Source organism: Astyanax mexicanus, chromosome 4, assembly GCF_023375975.1.
Source record: "Astyanax mexicanus isolate ESR-SI-001 chromosome 4, AstMex3_surface, whole genome shotgun sequence".
NCBI classification, from domain to species: domain Eukaryota; kingdom Metazoa; phylum Chordata; class Actinopteri; order Characiformes; family Acestrorhamphidae; genus Astyanax; species Astyanax mexicanus.
The window spans coordinates 43,921,965-43,941,099 of record NC_064411.1 but is presented as its reverse complement, the minus strand read 5'-3'; the positions used below and the strand labels follow the sequence as shown (position 1 = coordinate 43,941,099).

The window sequence follows — 19,135 nt, the reverse complement described above, 5'->3', positions numbered from 1 at the left end:
GTATTGATATATCTTCATAAGTCACTGCAAATTCTCCTGCTGAATTAAAGTTTAGTGATCTACCTCTTTTAATGGGCTAAAATGCTAATGACTATGGTAACACAGCTAAACGCTCCTACACTGCCTTCTTAGTAAGCTAGTGTGGGCAGTAAGGCTTTGGGTTTCAGACAAAGTTCCTCAGAGTATCTGCAGCAGTTCCCTTTCTGTTTCACTGAGTATGTTTTGTGAATATTTAAGAATAAGTAGCTTTGACACTTTTATTTAAACTGCATGATACATAATCAAACTGAGACGCAGCCTTTACTGATCCAGTGTTCCAACTGTTGAGATTTGCCGTGTGAGAAAGGTAAATTTCCTTTACAAACTGTTTATTATATTCACTTAGAGAAGTATATCTGCTGTGTCCCAGTGTCTTTGGTCCATCACTGCAGAAAGAAGCAGGGAGAAGTTGAGAATAGATAAAAAAATAAATAAAAAAAAAAGACTACGCACAATGTAATTTTATTTCTAAGCATCATGATTTTAAAACCTTTTTTTCTCCTTTCTATTCAAGAAGGCAGTTTATACTGCTCTGTCTTTTATACATATTTAAGCTCTGTTCTGATTGGCTGCACTGTGTCTTAATGGGCGGGGCTAAACTGTGATGTAATAGCGGATATGTTGGTATTTGGAAGTTTGTAGTTTTGGAACATTCTAAACTTATTTTGCAGTCTAATTAATTAAACATGACAATTTGATGCAGTAACCACATAAAAACTCTTCTGGGAAGGCTTTACTTAAGATACTGCTTACAAACATTGCTGCATGGATTTTATAGCTTTCAGCCATAAGAGCAAAAGTGAGGTCCACTACTGATGATGTATGATTTACATCCAACTTTTACCCCTCCAGTCTCCACAACAGCTCCTCCAGAGTGTAGCTGTAACAGTGTTTCCATACACAGTAATACATTCAATTTTAATACATTCTGGAACAAAAATGTGAAGATTTATCCTCTGTCCAGAAGTGTGTGTCCCAACCGTCCTGTCATTTGACCTGCAGTCTGAAGTCCAGCTTCACCATTAGCTGGAACAGACGTTCTTGGAGGTTAATTTAAGTTAAAATTTTATGCAGGATTTTTTTTTTTTTTGCATTTTGCTAACATGCTGTGTATGATTTTTTTTTTTTTTTTTTTTGCGACTCACCATTCTGAAAAATCTCAAAACGCATCTTAAAGCTAATTCACACATCAGATAATTTTACAGAGCTTTTAAAAACACGGACAAATCTTTGCTTTGCTGGTTCCTTACTTAGATATGTTTTTTTTTCAATGCCAATAAGTTGAGAACTGATCATTTAATATTTTTTTAATATCTTAATATTTCTTTTTTTGCATGGTCATTTTTACCATTATGTAATGCAGCATTTGCATGGGGACTTTGCTGAGTATCTGTGTCAAAGGGACAGTTCGATTAAGGCCGTTGCAAAGTTCTCTTAAATCAGTTCAAGCGTGGGCGTTTGTTTAAAAAAACGTTTAGTGGCTTTAGGGTAGCTGGACATCATGAACTGCCAAGCTAAATATTAGCATTGAAAACCTCTAAGTCCACCAAGAATCCAGTGAATGGAACATCATGTTTAAACAGAACGACAGCAATTCCAGCCATTTTCATTGAAATATCCATGCAACACTGAATTAAAATGAATGTGAAAGAAACACATGCCAAATATATACCAATGTATATATATATATTTAATCAACTAATCTATTGACAATAATTTTGTATGAAATCTTGTTCTGTTCTCGGTGTGTCGTTGTGTAGGTGGTGGACCATGGTCTCTTGTTTTGCGCCATAGTTTCTCTCTATTCCTCCGCCCACGGGTCACGTGACATCCATGATTGGCACCCACACATCACCTTCCAAAAACCTAATCTAACCCTGCAAAGATGCTTTCAAAGTGACTTTTGCTCTACTTTTTCCATGCTATTGTAGTTTATACAAGTGTGCTCCAATGTGCTCCTCTTGTGTCGGGTTATAAGGTGCACTATTAACTTAGCTAGTTTAGTTAATAGTGGACCTTATAACCCGATGCGCTCTATACTGCGAAAAATAGGGTATTGCTAAACTCCTTTGCTGTTTTGACGGCGCAAGTGTAAGACTCAAAAATAGACTGTTGACTTGGTGTATGGTAACAAAGAGCATGGTGAAGTGCCTTGCGCAGGGTGCAGGCTAAGCTAAGTAAACAAAGTTGTAATAAAAAATGACCTTCTTTTAAAGTCAAACGAGCACTGGATGTTAATCTACACAGATATCTCTCCTGAAAACTGTTTATTTGGGTCAGTAAAGCGCATTTGTTTATTTACAGTAAGCTTGGATTACCGGATTCAACAGCACTAAGGCTGGAGCATTAGAATTAGCGGCTAAACGCTAACCTGACAGTGGAAAACACAGGTGCGCCACTTACTGAAACAAACCTAGACTATAGTTTAACTGTCAAGATTTCACTCCTATAGGTGCGCCAGCACCCGTACACCCTCGCTTTTTAAACAAACACACACACAGACACGCTAACCTGACTTTTAACTCAACAATAAACAGAATATAAAATAACAAAATAATATAATAAAATAACATTGCTAACCCTAAGTGTTTTACATTTAAATGTTAGGCCAGCCCAGTTCTGTACCCTCTTGGTCTGCAGTCATTTCTTTTTTGTAATGTGTGCAGCATGTGGCTTTGCATTGTTTTGTTAAAAAAATGCCTGGAAGTCTCTAACAAAGATGTCACCTTGAAGCAGTGCTAGATGTAGTTTGATATGGGGAGTCCTTAGATTTCAAGCTGAAACTTTATTATGCTCCTTTATCCTGTTTTCAATGTTTAAGACCACCATTTTCCTTAGGTATTTAGGAGATATTGGGGAAATGTACTGCAACCAGTACTGAATGTACTGTCTTTAACCCTGAATAATGACTGAATAATCCTATTATAACACAGTGCAATTAGCACCAATAAAAACAGCAGGGCAGTTGTTTAAAAGAAGAAACTGATACTAGTTCTAATATTTATTCTCAGTGATGACATTGGTGTCTAACTGAGATAATGCCAGACCAAAGGTTTGTTTTATCAGTCCTCCAGTAGAATACTGTCCACACTACATTCAGTTCTACACTTAGATTAGCATGTTGTACGCTCTTAAATGTTTGGCAAATGCAATTTTTACATTGGTAAATGAACATAACTACAAATCCCTTTAGAAAAAAAAAATTCTGATAGCTCTTAAGACACATTTGGGGGTTATTGTTTATATAAAGAATATCAATAAAAAAAAGCCATATATAGTTTTTTTATTATCAAAAAGCATTTTTGCATGAAAGTGCATTTCAACAGTAGCGTCCAAAGCTTATCATATGACTATACTCTATATGGGTCATGACCTACTTTAGACCCGTAACAAAATATGATACTTTTAAATTAATAACTTTTTAAATAATTTTTATACTCTATATGGATCATGACCTACTTTACACCCATAACAAAATATGATACTTTTAAATTAATAATTTTTATGTACATCTAAAAGCAAATACTTTTGTGCTTTTACTCGAGTGGAGGTCTAAAGGAGGACTTCTACTTTTACTTTGTGTGTCTCTGCTTTAACTCAAGAACATGGGTTGGGTACCTTATCCATAGCTGGAAAAAAGAAAGCTGTACAAAAAACACTAAATAAATAAATAAAATAATTTAAAAAATTAAGATATTCCCGTTATCTAGATATTTAAATTGTAAACTGAGCCTTTGATCATTATAAAGGCACGAATAAAAGAATTAAAGTAATAAAACGAATGGTGGAGATTAAATGTCAAGAAAATAAGTAACAGTTATCCAAACACCCTGTTTTAACTCTAGACATATAAACGTACAAATATATACGTATAAATAAGGAAAGTAAAGGATGCATGATATTTTACTGTATCTTACTGTAATTACAGAGATAACAACTACAAGATCAACTCAACCTTCACCACTATCATTTAACTGATCTGACAAATGGGGCCAATTGGCCAGTCGTCTCCTGATCCACGCTGAGTTAAAGGAGTGAACAGAGCTATTGACACTGTGTTTAGAAATGCGCTCAGCAGGGAGCCGGTGTTTTACTGGCAGGAAGAATGGAAAATGAAAGGTTGCGGGTGAATTGTGGAGGGGATTAAGGAGAGGGGGTGTGAGCCTGGTTATAAAAGTCGTGTGAAGTGAAGAGAAAGTTTGGGGATTTGGGACACTGTAATCAAGTGCAGAGCCATCTCAGGATCAGCGAGGAGGGAGGGAACTCATTTGCAATTGAAAGCTAATGCTTTGTTACAGCGGACGGCCTGTCTTTGAGAAACATTCCCGTATACAGTACAAGCTTGATTATCTATCAGGAGAGAGAAAATGTTCTAAACTTTATTTAAATTCAAGTCATTTTAGAGTATTTTTATCTCTTCAGCATGAAATCACAGGTTGAATATTTAAGGAGCAAGGATGGGTTGAGAATCTTCAGTTTGCCAGTATTACTAAAATGTCATTATACCCTCTGACAGCACTGCACCAAGAACCTGTATTCAACAATAGCTGATAGATAAACATTGGTAGGACTTCCTTTGGCAAATATTTCTCAAACACTACAATGGAGTTACATCCACAAATGACACTTACAACTTTATGTTTATGCCACTGCAAGCCTTATGTTAACCATGTTCAGAAGAGGCATCAACTTCTCTGGTCACAAAAGTATCCAGATAGACCATTACACAGTGGACATGAGTACTGTGGTTTGATGAATCATTATTCCAGATCATTTTTAACTAAATGGACTATCCGGACTTAATTTGAGTGTAAGTACACTTCTGCGATTAACTATGGCAGAAAATTACATTGAGATTTTGCAGTTACATACGCTGCAACATCTTTTCCATGTGCACCCATGCATTTCTCAAGAAGTCCTGCAGTCCTGACCTGTCCCCAATAGAGAATGCGTGGAGAATTTAAAAACAGAAAATAACAATGACAGCCATGTGCTATTGCACACCTTATGTGTTTGGGAGAAGATAGGGAAAAAATAATAACTAAAACACTTTGCTTGGTATCCTCAACTCTAAAAACATGAACTGAATCTAGAAGGCTAAAGTACAAGGACAGTGTTTGAAATTGATTAGCAGTATTGAAGCAGGGATGAGCGGTTAAGTAATGGTCTGACGTTTGACTTTGCACTTTTTTTCTGCACTTTTGAACTTATATTCTTACATACGTGTGACACTATGTTCAGGGGTCCAAATGGATTTAAAACGGATGGACTGGTTCCATATTTGTCCTATATATTAATAGTCAACTGCAGTTCTGCTGACTCAGACGTCATACTCCCACATAGGCAGAGCATTTTGGATAGTGTCCCTGGAGTCCATCTTAAATTCCATGAATTTGCTCTGCTGATTTTCTCTTTGCTTTTGTAGGTTAATGATTAAGCATAGAGTTCATCAGGAAGGCTGAAAAAGTGCATTGATACATTTTCTGCTAATTTCTGTCCTAATTCCAGTAGATTGAATGCTAATGTTATAGAAAGCTTCTAATTGCTGATAGGATTTTAGCTTCTACATGCATCCAGGCTACAAGGTGTGATCTCAGGGTTATAAAGTTTAATTTTTTTTTAGTATGTTAAAAATACAACTAAGAAATAAACCTTTCCATCATGCCTTAAAATCCCTTTACTGTGTAAAAACCAGTACGTATATCTTCAAAATTGCATTAAATCTGTAGTGACAGACAAAGTCCACACACACACTGGACAGCTCAACTGACCCTTTAACCCATTTGTCATTTTGCCACAGCATGCAGAGCAGTCTGGCAGCTTTTTCTAATGCAGCGATATGGTAACAGAGTGTACCATGAAGATTACGACACTGCTTTATGGTGCGGGTCTGTACCCAATGCCCTTTCAGAACCTTATCAGAGAACCCAGGAGAGCGCTGGATCTTTTACCCTGATAAAGAAAAGACAGAGGGATAAAAAAAAAACAAATGAAAGAAGGAGATTCCCCTCTAATGCCACTGATTTGATCATTGAATTTTACTGCAGTAGATGTGTTTGCATTTTTTTTTTATCAGTTTACTCAATGCTCCCACTCAAGACTAATGGCCTGCCTGTTCACGGCCATGCAAATTTACAAGCTTGTGTGCACAGATTTTGTTGGGAACATAAAGTTCTGGTTATTTAAATTTTATTTGCAATCATAATGAGTTAGAAATGAACATATAAAATTATGAAATAAAAGGCAATAAGATAATTTAATCAATATTTTAAAGTATGTTCTAAATATAAAATATAAAAAACTAAACAATGCACTGTAAGGGTATGTGCATTGAGATTGGATTGGAGATACAAGATATTTTAGATGTTAACTTAATTAAGGTGATTTAAGTCATTTTCAAGTAATTTCAAGTCATTTCTTCAAATGATTCCAACCTGTAAAGAACAGGTTTAACATTCTAAACCATTTGACCCAATTATCTGCAACATAATTTGATTTATTTAACTTTCACACTCAAAAAGCATTAAAAATGTGCTTTTTTCATGCTAAAGTTAATTTTTTTTAAAAGTATCCAATTTTTACCAAGCTGGAGGATAGATATATATAATTATAGAAATAATGGTTCTCCACTGCCACAAGCATTGAACCCCCTTTATGGCCTTATGCCTTTACTACAATGAAAACAGAGCAAACTATATAGGTTCTAATCGAGTTACAGAAGTGTGCAATGGTCATTTAAAGAATATTATATTATCTGTATAAGCGACAGATGAGTAAATAGTACAATGGATCAAAAAGTTCTAAAAGGAAGTATGCACAAATAGTATGTTTTTGAATGATGCAAAACCTTTTTAAGTCAATATTCTACCAAGTGTTTACACAAATACACAAAAACATGTTCACGTTCTTATCTGCACGAAAAACGTCCAAAAAGCAGAAGAAACTGAACATAAACATCTCCACAGCACTTTTGTGCTTCTATCGATGACAACCTCCCCCTCTACTCAGTAGGTGACCATTGTACCCAACTCGTCCAGTGAATCAGAGAGGGGGTGAGGTCCAACTCCACAGAGGCAAACTCACTCCCCACAGTGTTCCCTCCCACTCCCCGGGGCCCTATAAAACATCCATCTCCACCTCAGGCTCATCAGTCTCTCCAAGACCAGCATCATCAACAGGTAAGCAGCTGAGCCAAGGGAACCGGCACTTTTTCACTGGACAGCCACGGCTGAAGAGTTGAAGATTTTACGCACTGAAAACTTATATATTGTATAGAGGCAGTTGTTGTAGGACATTGTACTTTTTAAGTTTTAGTTTTTATACTTGAGTTGTTTAAAAGACAATTCTAATTTGTGAAAGACTGGCTAAAATCACAATTTAGAACAACATTTACATTTTTCCCAATAGCATTTTAATTCTTTGCAAAGGCCTCCTAAAGAGTCACCCCAGGATAGGGACAAATCCTCCCTGGCTGTCCAAGAGTAATCTTGGGGATTGAAGATTATCCCATGGTTAAGAGCTAATCTGGTAGTGAAGCCTTTGTAACTCCATGCAGCTCTGTTATATCCAGTCTGGATTAGAGTGTAGGTTGATAGGCTTGACATATGCTGTAGACTGAACTCATTCAGGACGGCTTGAGAGTTTCTCTAGTTTCATCAGGCTTTAGGTAATAATTGTCAAAGATGTGTTGTTGCTCTTCAAAGCTCTTTAAAAGATGCTGACCTGCAATATTTGTTGCTTCTCTTCACAGATCCATCATGAGGTTCGTGGCTCTAGCACTGACCATTCTTCTGGCCGCAGGTAAAAAATGTTCCAATTTGCCAACACTGATAATAAAAGGTTTAAACAATACCTAGTCCAGTATGTCTGTTCCAGCAGCATGTTCAAAATCTTTAGTCTAAATTCGTCCTCCTCTTCCTGCTTGTTCAGGTTGCCAGGCCCGCTACATGCAGGCAGATGCACCAACTGACTATGAACAGATTAGGTCTGCAGTTGTGACATACCTGGGTCAGGTGAAGGAGACAGCTCAGAAAGCCATCGACCGTCTTGATGATGGTGACTACAAGGAAGTCAAGTAAGAGATTAAGCTTATTTTTCCAGGCCTACTCATTTATTACTCTAAAGACTAACAGTAACTATAAGATCTTTGTTCTTGTCTTCTTCACAGGGAGCGCCTCACCCTGTCCCTGCAAAGGATCCAAGGCTACCTTGAGGCTGCTTCTACCTCCCTTGCTCCAGTCAGAGAGACCATCGGTCCCCAAGTAGTGGAAGGCGTCATTGCTCTCCGCGCCAAGGTTGAGAAAGATGTTGAGGATCTGCGCAAAGAGCTGGAGCCCAAGCGCGAGGAGCTGCGCCAGGTGGTGAAGAAACACCTCGATGAGTACCGTGAGAAGCTGGAGCCCCTGATCAAGGAGTTCACAGAAAAACACCGTGAGCAGATGGAGCAGCTCCGCGTCAAGATGGAGCCCGTGATGAAGGATCTGCAGGAAAGGATCAAGACCAACCTGGAGGAGACCAAGTCCAAGCTGACCCCCATCGTGGAGGTCCTGCGTAGCAAGGCAACCGAGCGCGTGGAAGAGCTGAGGCAGTTTGTCGCCCCCTACGTCCAGGAGTACAGAGACCACGCACAAAGCGTCTTCGGACAGCTGCAGTCCAAGTACGAATCTGGAGAGCTGCAAAAGAAGCTGGCCACCGTGGGAGAAGAGATCAAGCCCCAGCTGGAGAAGATTGTGGAAACCCTCCAAAAGGCCTTCATGGCATAAACCTTCTTATCCTACACCTCTCCCACCAAATCACAGCCTCTTTCAACCCTTTCCTACATTTCCAAACCCTGTTACTAACACCAAGTCTGTAAGGCTTTATCATACAAAAGGACTCTTTCCATCACACACTTACTTACTCACACCACGCGCTGATGCAGCAAAGGACTTTTACTGCCTGTCTTACAATTGGCCAAGCTTTTGATGACACTTAAAGCAAACACATGCTTAAGTATATGCAAGACCTGTTTTTGTGCAACATTCTTTAACGCCTGGCTAAAAAATACCTTTCGCTGTGCTTCTGTGTTGTTAAAAAGTGTGCCAAAACAATGGCTCAATAAAAATAGACTGTTTCATACAACTTCCTTTTGTGTCTTAAGTGTTTTTTTAAGGTGTCCTTCAGCTTTGGCTCTCATCAATACATTAAACATTAGCAGAGCAGTTTAACATTATTTATTAGGCATACGGTGGTACATAAAATGTGTGAATTAAGGGTTATTTGGACATAAAATCATATTTTCTCTAGCTGTAAAACTGCAAAATCAAAATGACAGAATCTTTGGTTTTAGACATGGATCATTTGTTTGGTTATTTTGCCCCATTAATGACAAGAAAGCTCATAAACTTTCTCTAGCTCCGTTAATTCTACATAAATTTACTACTACTACTTTAATATGATAATACAAATATCTTTAAAAAACAGTTTCCAATTAAAACAGCCTTTACATTCAACAGAATAAAGTAATGCATAATTATTCAGAGAGAATGGGACGTACAAGACTTTGTAGACCAACAAAACTGTCCCCAGTGCATATTCACTTTCATTACTCCTCAAGATGTGCTAAACAAACTATTATTAAACACACACACACAAAATAGTTTCTGCATTAAGACTAAGAATATGACAATTGAACACTACTTCAAAACACTATTGTCAAAAAACTGTCAACTAAAGACTTTTACTACAACTGGGTTTGACAGTCCTTTTTTGTGTCAAATCTATTTAAAATATAAACTCCTTTATTATGTCCCAGGTTACTACTGTTAGCATTATCCCAGGTTAGCATTGCTAATCGATACCAGTTGACAACAGTATCAACCAAACACTATTCAAGCAATTCCACAGATAGAAGCTGGACAGTGTTGTGTGTACGACTGATTTAATGACACGCAAATAGATAGAAGTGACAGTAAACAGTATAATACTATTCATTTAAAATATTGGTGAGCCTCTCTTAACTTTTTTAAATATGAAATCTAACTTGTGGGGCATTTGAATTAAAATTTTCTACCTGAAGATCTCGACATCAGGTCAAATGTAAAGCAGCACAATAACTTAATGATAAATATAGGGATCAATTGGTTATTGTCCATTATCCTGTTGATTAAAAAATTGGAAAAAAATAAAATAAAAAGAAACAGAAAACAGAAACAGAAAATTTACACTAGGACCTATGAAATGCGTTTGTTGGAGACTAATGGGTTTTATTAGGATAATAAATCACCTGGAACAGATCCTGACCTGATGTTTGGTAGAGATCTTGTACTTATTAGTATTAGATGGATGAGACAACTTCATGAACTGCCTCAGGCAAAGTCTTGCCAACACCACCCTATAATCTTTTTATCCATGAACATTAGGCAAGGAGATCCATAAGCACATCTTGATCCTTAAAAACATGAGGTCAATGAATGATATGCAGGAGACGCTGTTTTTAAACCCTGTCAGTGTTTGACACAGATCAGCCAAAATATTAAGCCTCATGTTATGTTCAACTTTAGGAAACAGCATTCATTTCTTATAAATTATTTTTAGCTTAATTAATGTAAACCTAATTAATATTTTGTATAATCAAAGTGTTCAGCCTTATATATAACGGTTCACCTATGATAATCCACAATAAATCACAATGAATAAATACATAAAGAGATCAGAGATGGACGGAAATTACAATGTTTATCCAAAACTGAATACCGAAGTGAATACCATTTTTCACAGGTTTTCATTAATTCTACCTCTTTTTTCACCATTGAACAAAATTAAATAGCTATTTAATTGTATTTTTATGTTATTTTGTCTCAAACAAAATGCACGTTCAAAGCTCCAGTTTAAAAATATGTATTAAACACTTAAAACCTTACCAAAAAAGCACAACACATTTACCTCAGCAGTGCTATTCTAGTCATTCATTTATTTCAGTCATGCTGTTTTAGTCACACAATTAGCTAGCTAGCTAGCTACCCTAGCTAACCCAGCAGCGCCATTTTAATCATAAATATACTTAAGCAGCGCAATTTTATCTATAAATGTACCATTGACATGCCATAGAAAAGCTTGTCTAGTCCCTGTAAAAGTATTACCAACAGAATAGGTTTAAAACCCACTGGAAATTAGCTAAATTAACTGTGTTTTCTGGAATAATGGTGGGTGCTCTATCCAAAACTCTTGCTGCTGAATGTAATAATTAAATTACATATAACCTTACAGAAATCCTTCTCTCAAAATCTAGTAAAAGCCTTCCCAGGACAGTAGAGACAGTTGCTCCAACAAAAACAGGATACACTCTTAACTATTAAAAACCCTTGATTTTGGAAGAACCAAAGAATAAGCAATTATTAGCCAATCCATTTTAGCCGTCTGACAGGCCCTTCAGGCTTAGAAGTGATCCATTTATTTAGCACTGAGCTGAGGGCAGAGTTGAAAGTGGGGAGTTATTGAAGAACCACATCCACAGTGTCCACCAGGGGTCAGAGGGCGACTTCTTTGTTTCCTAGTTCTACTTTTCCATACAGGATACTTGTGCTAAAAATCCAATTAGCTGTGTGTTGAACACTGCAAACGGACCACAGGGACTTATTATTGATTGTCGCGAAGACACAGATGCACTGATGGTCTTCTGTCTTCAGTCAATAATATATACATGTAATTAAGCAGTACTTGGTCTTGATGGAGCGTATGATCTTGGTTTCTGAGGTTATGTGCAAAAGGAATGAATGAGTGTTGAGTAGAGGCCTAATTAGCATCTCACAGTGTATAAAAACCAGAAGGAGAGCTCAGTTCAGCTAGGACATTCTTAGACAGTGCCACCTAAAGCCGCTCTCCATTCCTTTTCTTACAAGGAAATTTGAATGTGGATATTCTCAAAGAGATTGGACTTAACTGAGTAACTGAATCAAACCACAGCAGCAGAGAAGGATGGATGGAACCTCACTGGATGGTAAAGCTGATTTTACCTTTGTTCTTTGTTTTGCTGACCATAAATGTGTAATCTAATGCTCATTCTGTCTATCTTCAGTCTCTAAGCTACCACAGGCCTGCACCATGGGCTTGCCTTGCCTTCCTGAAGACACCTGTGCCAAAGCCCCTCAGGTAGCGGGCATCAAAGTTCAGCTGGAGACATTTGGCCTGTGGCAGCAGTTTGATCAGCTTGGAACTGAGATGATAGTCACCAAAGCTGGAAGGTTTGTATGACTCATTTTTTCCAGAGCTGTAGACTCACTGCAACATTAAGAGACCACTTCAGTTGCTATTTATAGGTTTATGTTTGAGTAAAATGAACATTGATGTTTTATTCTAAAAAAATCTGACATTTCTCCCAAATTCCAAATAGAATTATTTTCATTTAGAGCATTTATTTGCAGAAAATGAGAAATGGCTGAAATAACAAAAAAGATGCAGAGCTTTCAGACATCAAATAATGCAAAGAAAAGTTCATATTCACAACGATTTAAGAGTTCAGAAATAATATTTGGTGGAATAACCCTGGTGTTTAATAACAGTTTTCATGCATCTTGGCATGTTCTCCTCCACCAGTCTTACACACTGCTTTTGAATAACTTTATGCCACTCCTGGTGCAAAAATGTAAGCAGTTCAGCTTGGTTTGATGGCTTGTGATCATCCATCTTCAATCTTGATTATATTCCAGATAAAAGAAACTTTTTTTTTAAAATTACTTTTAAGTGATCTCATATTTTTTTCCAGAGCTGTTTTTAGCAAGTGAAATGTTCTTATTTCTAGTCTAGTTTTATCTAATAAAAGTGTCTAATTCAGTTTAATATTTAATACAGACTCCACAAATTTAATTATCTGCTGATGCCGATATCAATCAAATATTGTTAAGTTTTCCTTTTCTTAAACTAAGTTGTTAATAATATATTTGACAGAATGCTGCTATCTACACTATGTAACAATTCCCATATTATGCTGTTTAATGAAAAAGTATCTGCCAAAAGAATAAGGCCCTTTTAGACACTTTTAGCATTTTTACAGAAGTAAAAAATGAGTGTATTGTTAATTAGTTAATTTTAAATTTACTACAACAATCTTAAAATAAGAAATATGAGCTGTTTATAGAGCATTTAAGAGGATTTCGCTTACTAAGGCATGATTTTTACTTTGCCAGATATTTGTGTAACATGTGTGTAACTAATGCTATCGCTGTTCCAAAAGGAGGATGTTCCCTACCTTTCAAGTGCACATCACAGGCATGGATCCTACAACAGATTATGTTCTCCTGATGGACTTCATACCTGTGGATGACAAGAGATACAGGTCTGTCAGAATCTATCAGCATAGCACATATGCTAGAGAAGCTACATCAGAGGGTATTCAGACCAATTCAGAATCAGAAATGGCTTTTTATTCAAAATTCTACAATCCAATTTATCCAAACACTGTGAGAGTGATATTTAGCCAGATCATGGATATGTATTATTTAAAACAAAATCTTCCTGCCCATAATCTTCTGCAGGTACGCCTTCCATAGCTCTTCATGGCTGGTAGCAGGGCGTGGAGATGCAGCAGTACCTGGACGAGTCCACTTCCACCCTGACTCACCAGCACGTGGTGCCCAATGGATGAAGCAGACCGTCTCATTCGACCGCCTTAAACTTACCAACAACCTCCTGGATGATAATGGACACGTAATATGCAGATGCTAAATACACGCAACATGCTGTTATAAGAGATCTACACTGATTAGCCGAATGTTATCAAGTATCATGTCCAATTACTTTTGCCATGGCCCACTAAAGCTAAAGAATACAGCACTGATGCTACTTTGACTTCAGCGCTGTCTGCGGGCGGTCCTGAGCCGAGGTGGGCTAAGGCCATGAACTCACTGGTTAACGTCGATTTCTGAGCCTTTCCTGATCAACTCGTTTCTCTGAGTCTTTTTTTTTACTAGCTACTGCAGACAAGGGAGGCTGAGAAAGAGTTTCATATGCAGTATCCATATACAACTCATATACATCTATATAGTTTTTCATAAACAACACAAAAATGGATTTTAGCAGAAGGAGACCTTTAAATAATCTGTTAAATAGATGAAAAACAGTCTTTTTAACAACTGTAACTGTACTTAAACAAACATTCAAACAAACAATAGTTTTTCTCTTTAAATTAAATATTCTAATTTGTATTCAATATAAAAAGGTACATATTAAATATGTTAAATATTAAATACAGGGCTCTAGACTAATTTTTTGCACTGGTTGGTTGCACAGTAGACCTTTATTTTAACACGTAGCGTAGTGGATTATCTGCAATGGCTAACGGCTAACCGACGATGCTAACTGTACTGACTGAGTAAACTGCTAAAATGTACTCAGTCAGCCGCAGACTGAAGCTGCTAGGAGTTCAGTGTAAACTGTAGAACTGGAATCCGGATCAAGGATTCGTTTCGTGTTAACATTACGGCGGGTTTATTGTCTAGCTCAAGCTGCGGACTGGAATATGGATCGCCAAGTGGATCGCCCGATATCTGATACGCTGATAGTTCAGGATCGGTCCCGTCTTTACTTTCATCCACTGGTTCCTAGTCATGGCCAGTGGGACTGGCATCCAGCTCACTTGTCTCTGAATGTTCTAAAACATGGAGGACATAACCTCTTCTTCTCTCCCCTTCTTTAACAAAGAAAATGTGAACTAGGTTGTCTTGAGTCCTCCATAATTTTAACACAGTTAAAAATAAATTTACCAACTGCAAATTCTGGAAACATAGCTATTTATCCATTTACTGTTGCTCCTTTATTGCTGGTTAGCATCACGCGATGCTTGTTGTCATTGTAATGTTTATGCATACACTAAGCGATACTACACTTATGCGTCATGTTTGATCGGATTACTGTGATCGCATATAAACAGAGAGTTTATTCAAACTTTCGAGGAAAGTGTACATATAAACACCTCGGTCAGATTCTAGAATTGGAATGAATTAATTCGGATTGAAGGAAATGTGTACATATAAACATAGCCACTGTGGATTGAGAAATGTTAAATTTGTGTCACTTGATCACATACATTTTGTTGATCTTGCAGATCATCCTGAACTCCATGCACCGATACCAGCCTCGACTGCACGTGGTCCTGGTGGATCAGCGAAGAGACAGTCATCTCTCTGCCCATCGCAACTTCTGCACCTTCTCTTTCCCTGAAACACGCTTCATTGCCGTCACAGCATACCAGAACCACAGGGTAACACATCTGTAAATAGGAGAGAGATACAATTATCAACTGTTGTCTTTATTGTTTTAAATTCAGTTCTGAAACATGATCTGAAACATTTAAATGTGCTAAATATGCCATATTTAAAGATATTTATTAGGAGGCAAATACTTTTTCACATCACTGTACATCAACAGTTCATCTGGCACATTTTGAAAGTCCTCTTTCTCTTTCCTCTACAGATCACACAGCTCAAGATAGCCAGTAATCCCTTTGCGAAAGGCTTCCGCACTTCAGACCCTGATAACTGGTAAGCAGCAAATTATAGATTAATTATAATAAAGTATTTTATCATTCATAAACAATCTCTAATCTGTGAGGTGCTGTAAAATGCTGTATAAACGTGAATGTGATTTCTGCCCGCATCACTTCACACTTTTCACACTGACAATTCTAGTCAGATGACCTCAGTCATGATCATTACCAACCACTGCACTGTCCACTGCGGGTGGTAATGCCTTCTGTGACATATTTCCAGTACACACATAACACTGTAGATCAAGAAATGTTAAAAAAACAGAAACAAAATGGAATGTCGTATTCATCTAGCACCCATTGACACGCCAATAATTCCCACTGCCTTGCCATGAGCACAATGGCCACGTTCAACCTCACTCACAAGATAACACTTCACAACTCATACAGATGTGGGCGGACCCACGCAGTCTCCTGAAGTAAAAATGCTATCCTATGATTTTTGGCACTGTCACTGTATATTTTTAAAAGGTTTCATGATATATAGAACCATCTACACAAAGTTTAAGCTTTCAATAGTAAATGATATATGGCTAAATATAGAACCACTTTCTTAATCAAAGCACCATTGAAGAACCAGTTTTTGTTAGGTGTACTAGTTAAACGTTTTCCAAAATTCAAAGCAATAAAACAAATGTATAACAAAAGCCGACATACAGTTTCTTCAAAAATATATAATCAGATCTTTAAGAGCTGAGACTATTTTTTCAAGTGGAAGAATATTTGCTGAAATATTACCAGTATCATGATCTTTGCTCCATCACAAGTTTCGCAAAAATATCCTGATCTTATTTTTAGGGCAATATTGCCCACCCCTACTGTTAAGTTATTAACATTATTGTCATTAATCAGGTCAACCAACGGTTCCAGACACCACTTTCCCCACTCCTCTTTGCCACTGCACCCTCAAGATGGCCCTCCACAGACAGGCACTTTTGGTGAGGACCAGGGGGCAACGGATAAAGAGCCTCTTAACAGTGAGATGTGTCTTTTTAGTTCAAAAAACATGTCTGTCAGAATTGCATAAATAAAGCATTTAGGCTTATTTTTGTTCATCATTTAATGTACAGGCTTACTATTCAGGTTGTTTTTACATATGTATTTTTAAGTGGCTATAAAAATCTGGGTTATCTAAGTAGGTTAATGCCTAATTAAAAGTACTACATTTGCCTTCAGATGCTTACACTTCTGGATTTTCTCACATTTAGCCAGGGCCTAAAAGAGACGTTCTTTGGCTCTTTTAGGCCCTGGCTAAATATGAAAAAGCTCTTCTTTTAGTGTAAAAAAGGAAAAAAAAGAATGCCATCACAAACACATCTGCCATCTGCAGCAAACCCACCAGCTGTTACTCCCTTCAAACATTATTCTTTTCTTTCCACAGAGCATTCGACTGGGCACTGTGGACTCCCCCATTTCTCACACAGTGAGCTAGCCCTGCCATTCACTGGGGAAGCAGCCAATACCACTGACAGCAAAACGAGGGGGAAGAGTGCTCACCTTCACACAGCCCCTGTTTTTCTCCACTTTCACTGCGAATAAAGGAGTCCCAAGCAGACAGCAGAACCTAGAACATAGAATTTTTAATGTTTAAATGATTATTTCAAGGCAACTGTTACCCGGTGCTGTGTCTTAAACTGCATGTATCTTTATACTGCCAATAAACAGATTAAAAGTCACAGTCAAACAATGTATTTGAACATTGTGGCAATTATTTAAATGTTTGGTGAAATAAAACCATCCCTGACCATCAGTAAATTTAGTATTTCATTTCGAAATCAAAGATTCAGAGTCTGGAGGAAAAGAAGAGAGACACACAGTCCAAGCTGCTTGAGGTCTACTGTGAAGTTTCCACAATCAGTGATGGTTTGGAGAGCCATGTCATCTGCTGGTGTTAATCCACTGTGTTATATCCACAGTCAAGTCCACAATAAAATGTTTACAGCACTTCATGGTTAACTCTCCCTGACAACTTTTATAGAGATGCAGATTTCATTTTCCAGCAGGACTTGGCACAATGCCTATTTTGTCAAAAGTAGCAAATGGTTACATAATGTTCTAATTTTGGGGTTTTCATTAGCTGTAAGCCATAATAATCAACAATGAAAGAAATACTATTGTAAATATTTATAATATGAGTCACATTTTGAGCTGAATTACTGAAATAAAGTAACTTTTCAATGATATTCTAACGTTTGAGCTGCACTAGTATGTAAATATATACAGCTTTTAATACTTACCTAAACAATCACATTTGCGCACTCTGGCAGAACTAGTAGGCTGAATAAATATATAATAACAGTAAAAAAAAAAGGGCTCCAAACCATTCAACAATGTATTTCAGTGTTCCTCAAACATGTTTTATCTGTGTACATTTACTGGAAGAAATGTTTTACAAGAGGCTAGCTAGCACACAGGCATAGCAAACGTTATTAGCTAACATAGCTTTCATTTATTTTCACTTCTACAAACCTGTAAAACAGGGACCGCTCTGAACGCGACTCAGTCCTCTGTAGTTCTGGGAGAAAATTCTAGAGGACGCTGTGGAGTGTAGCCGCCGCCTTCTACTGCCCCCTTCAGGTCTGAAAGGGATATAACTTCTGATGAGACATTTAAAGAGAGGCGTTGGAAAAAGGGGCTTGTATCGCCGGCATTAAGTTATTCAAAAGCAGTGTACGACTGGTGGAGGAGAGCAATGTTCCCAGCTGGCATTTTAAAGTTGAATAAACGTTGGCTCAACATTGATCAATGTAGATGTTATGGTTGAATCAACGTTGAATCAACTGTTGATTTAAAAAAAGTGAATTAACGTTGATATAGCAACATTGTTCAACGTTCAACCTTTAATAAACCATAGCTCACTAAAATTAGAAAATCCTATGATTAACAAAGTGTTAACAATGAGCTTACATTAATGTAGTAAATCTGAGTATAACGAAAGTTACCCATCACTACCAATCTGATTCACTAAAACAGTAAAACTATTAGAACATGAACATGGTGTTAAATTAAAAAGCAGTTTTTGCAAATAGAAGTAAAACACTTTTTAATTCCTCCGTCTAACCGTTTTTAGAAATTATGTGGTGATGAAATGTAAAATGCTGATTCAAAAGGCAGAAGGTTGAGGACATTATGTTGAGTTAACGTTAAAATTTCATAGTTAGCACAACCATTGAACAACCATTGTTTCAACATTGAAAAAACAACATACATTACTTTAGTCATATTTCCATCACATTTTAATGTTGAAGGTCAGTTGTATGCCAGCTGGGTTCATTTTACTCTTATACCTATATGCCTATAAATAGCAAAATCAGAGAAACTGATTTCAGAGCTGTATAGCAGTTAGCACTGAGATTTGAATGAACTCCGGGTTCCTCAGTGCCATATACATTTATATCTAAAATGTAATATATTATAACTTTTATGAGTAAACGCTTGGTTAAACTGGAGGAAAATACAATTCAAGTAAAGCCTTCTGTGCTGAGATTTCTAGAAGTCTGAATCTCTATAAACTTTCTCATAGAAAGGTGTCTGGTAAGCAGAAAGCTAATAATAATCTTCCTGGATGTTTAGGAA

General features: G+C 37.1%; 2 protein-coding genes across 3 annotated transcripts; both read left to right on the top strand.

The window, feature by feature from the left end:
* Positions 1-7,152: 7,152 nt before the first annotated feature.
* On the top strand, positions 7,153-9,159 carry apoa1b (apolipoprotein A-Ib). Its single transcript, XM_007239417.4, has 4 exons — positions 7,153-7,217; positions 7,790-7,839; positions 7,969-8,113; positions 8,207-9,159. The coding sequence occupies exons 2-4, from the start codon at positions 7,797-7,799 to the stop codon at positions 8,799-8,801; spliced, it is 783 nt and encodes a 260-aa protein (XP_007239479.3). The 5' UTR covers positions 7,153-7,217; positions 7,790-7,796; the 3' UTR covers positions 8,802-9,159.
* Positions 9,160-11,870: 2,711 nt separating this feature from the next.
* LOC111194548 (T-box transcription factor TBX1) lies at positions 11,871-17,314 on the top strand. Of its 2 annotated transcripts, none has more exons than XM_022679061.2 (8): positions 11,871-12,016; positions 12,095-12,260; positions 13,250-13,351; positions 13,551-13,722; positions 15,119-15,274; positions 15,487-15,554; positions 16,412-16,497; positions 16,941-17,314. In XM_022679061.2, the coding sequence occupies exons 1-8, from the start codon at positions 11,995-11,997 to the stop codon at positions 17,096-17,098; spliced, it is 930 nt and encodes a 309-aa protein (XP_022534782.1). In that variant the 5' UTR covers positions 11,871-11,994; the 3' UTR covers positions 17,099-17,314. The 2 variants fall into 2 exon arrangements, with proteins under 2 accessions (XP_022534782.1, XP_022534781.1); XM_022679060.2 differs by having other exon boundaries at positions 11,872-12,016; positions 16,412-16,536.
* Positions 17,315-19,135: the final 1,821 nt, after the last annotated feature.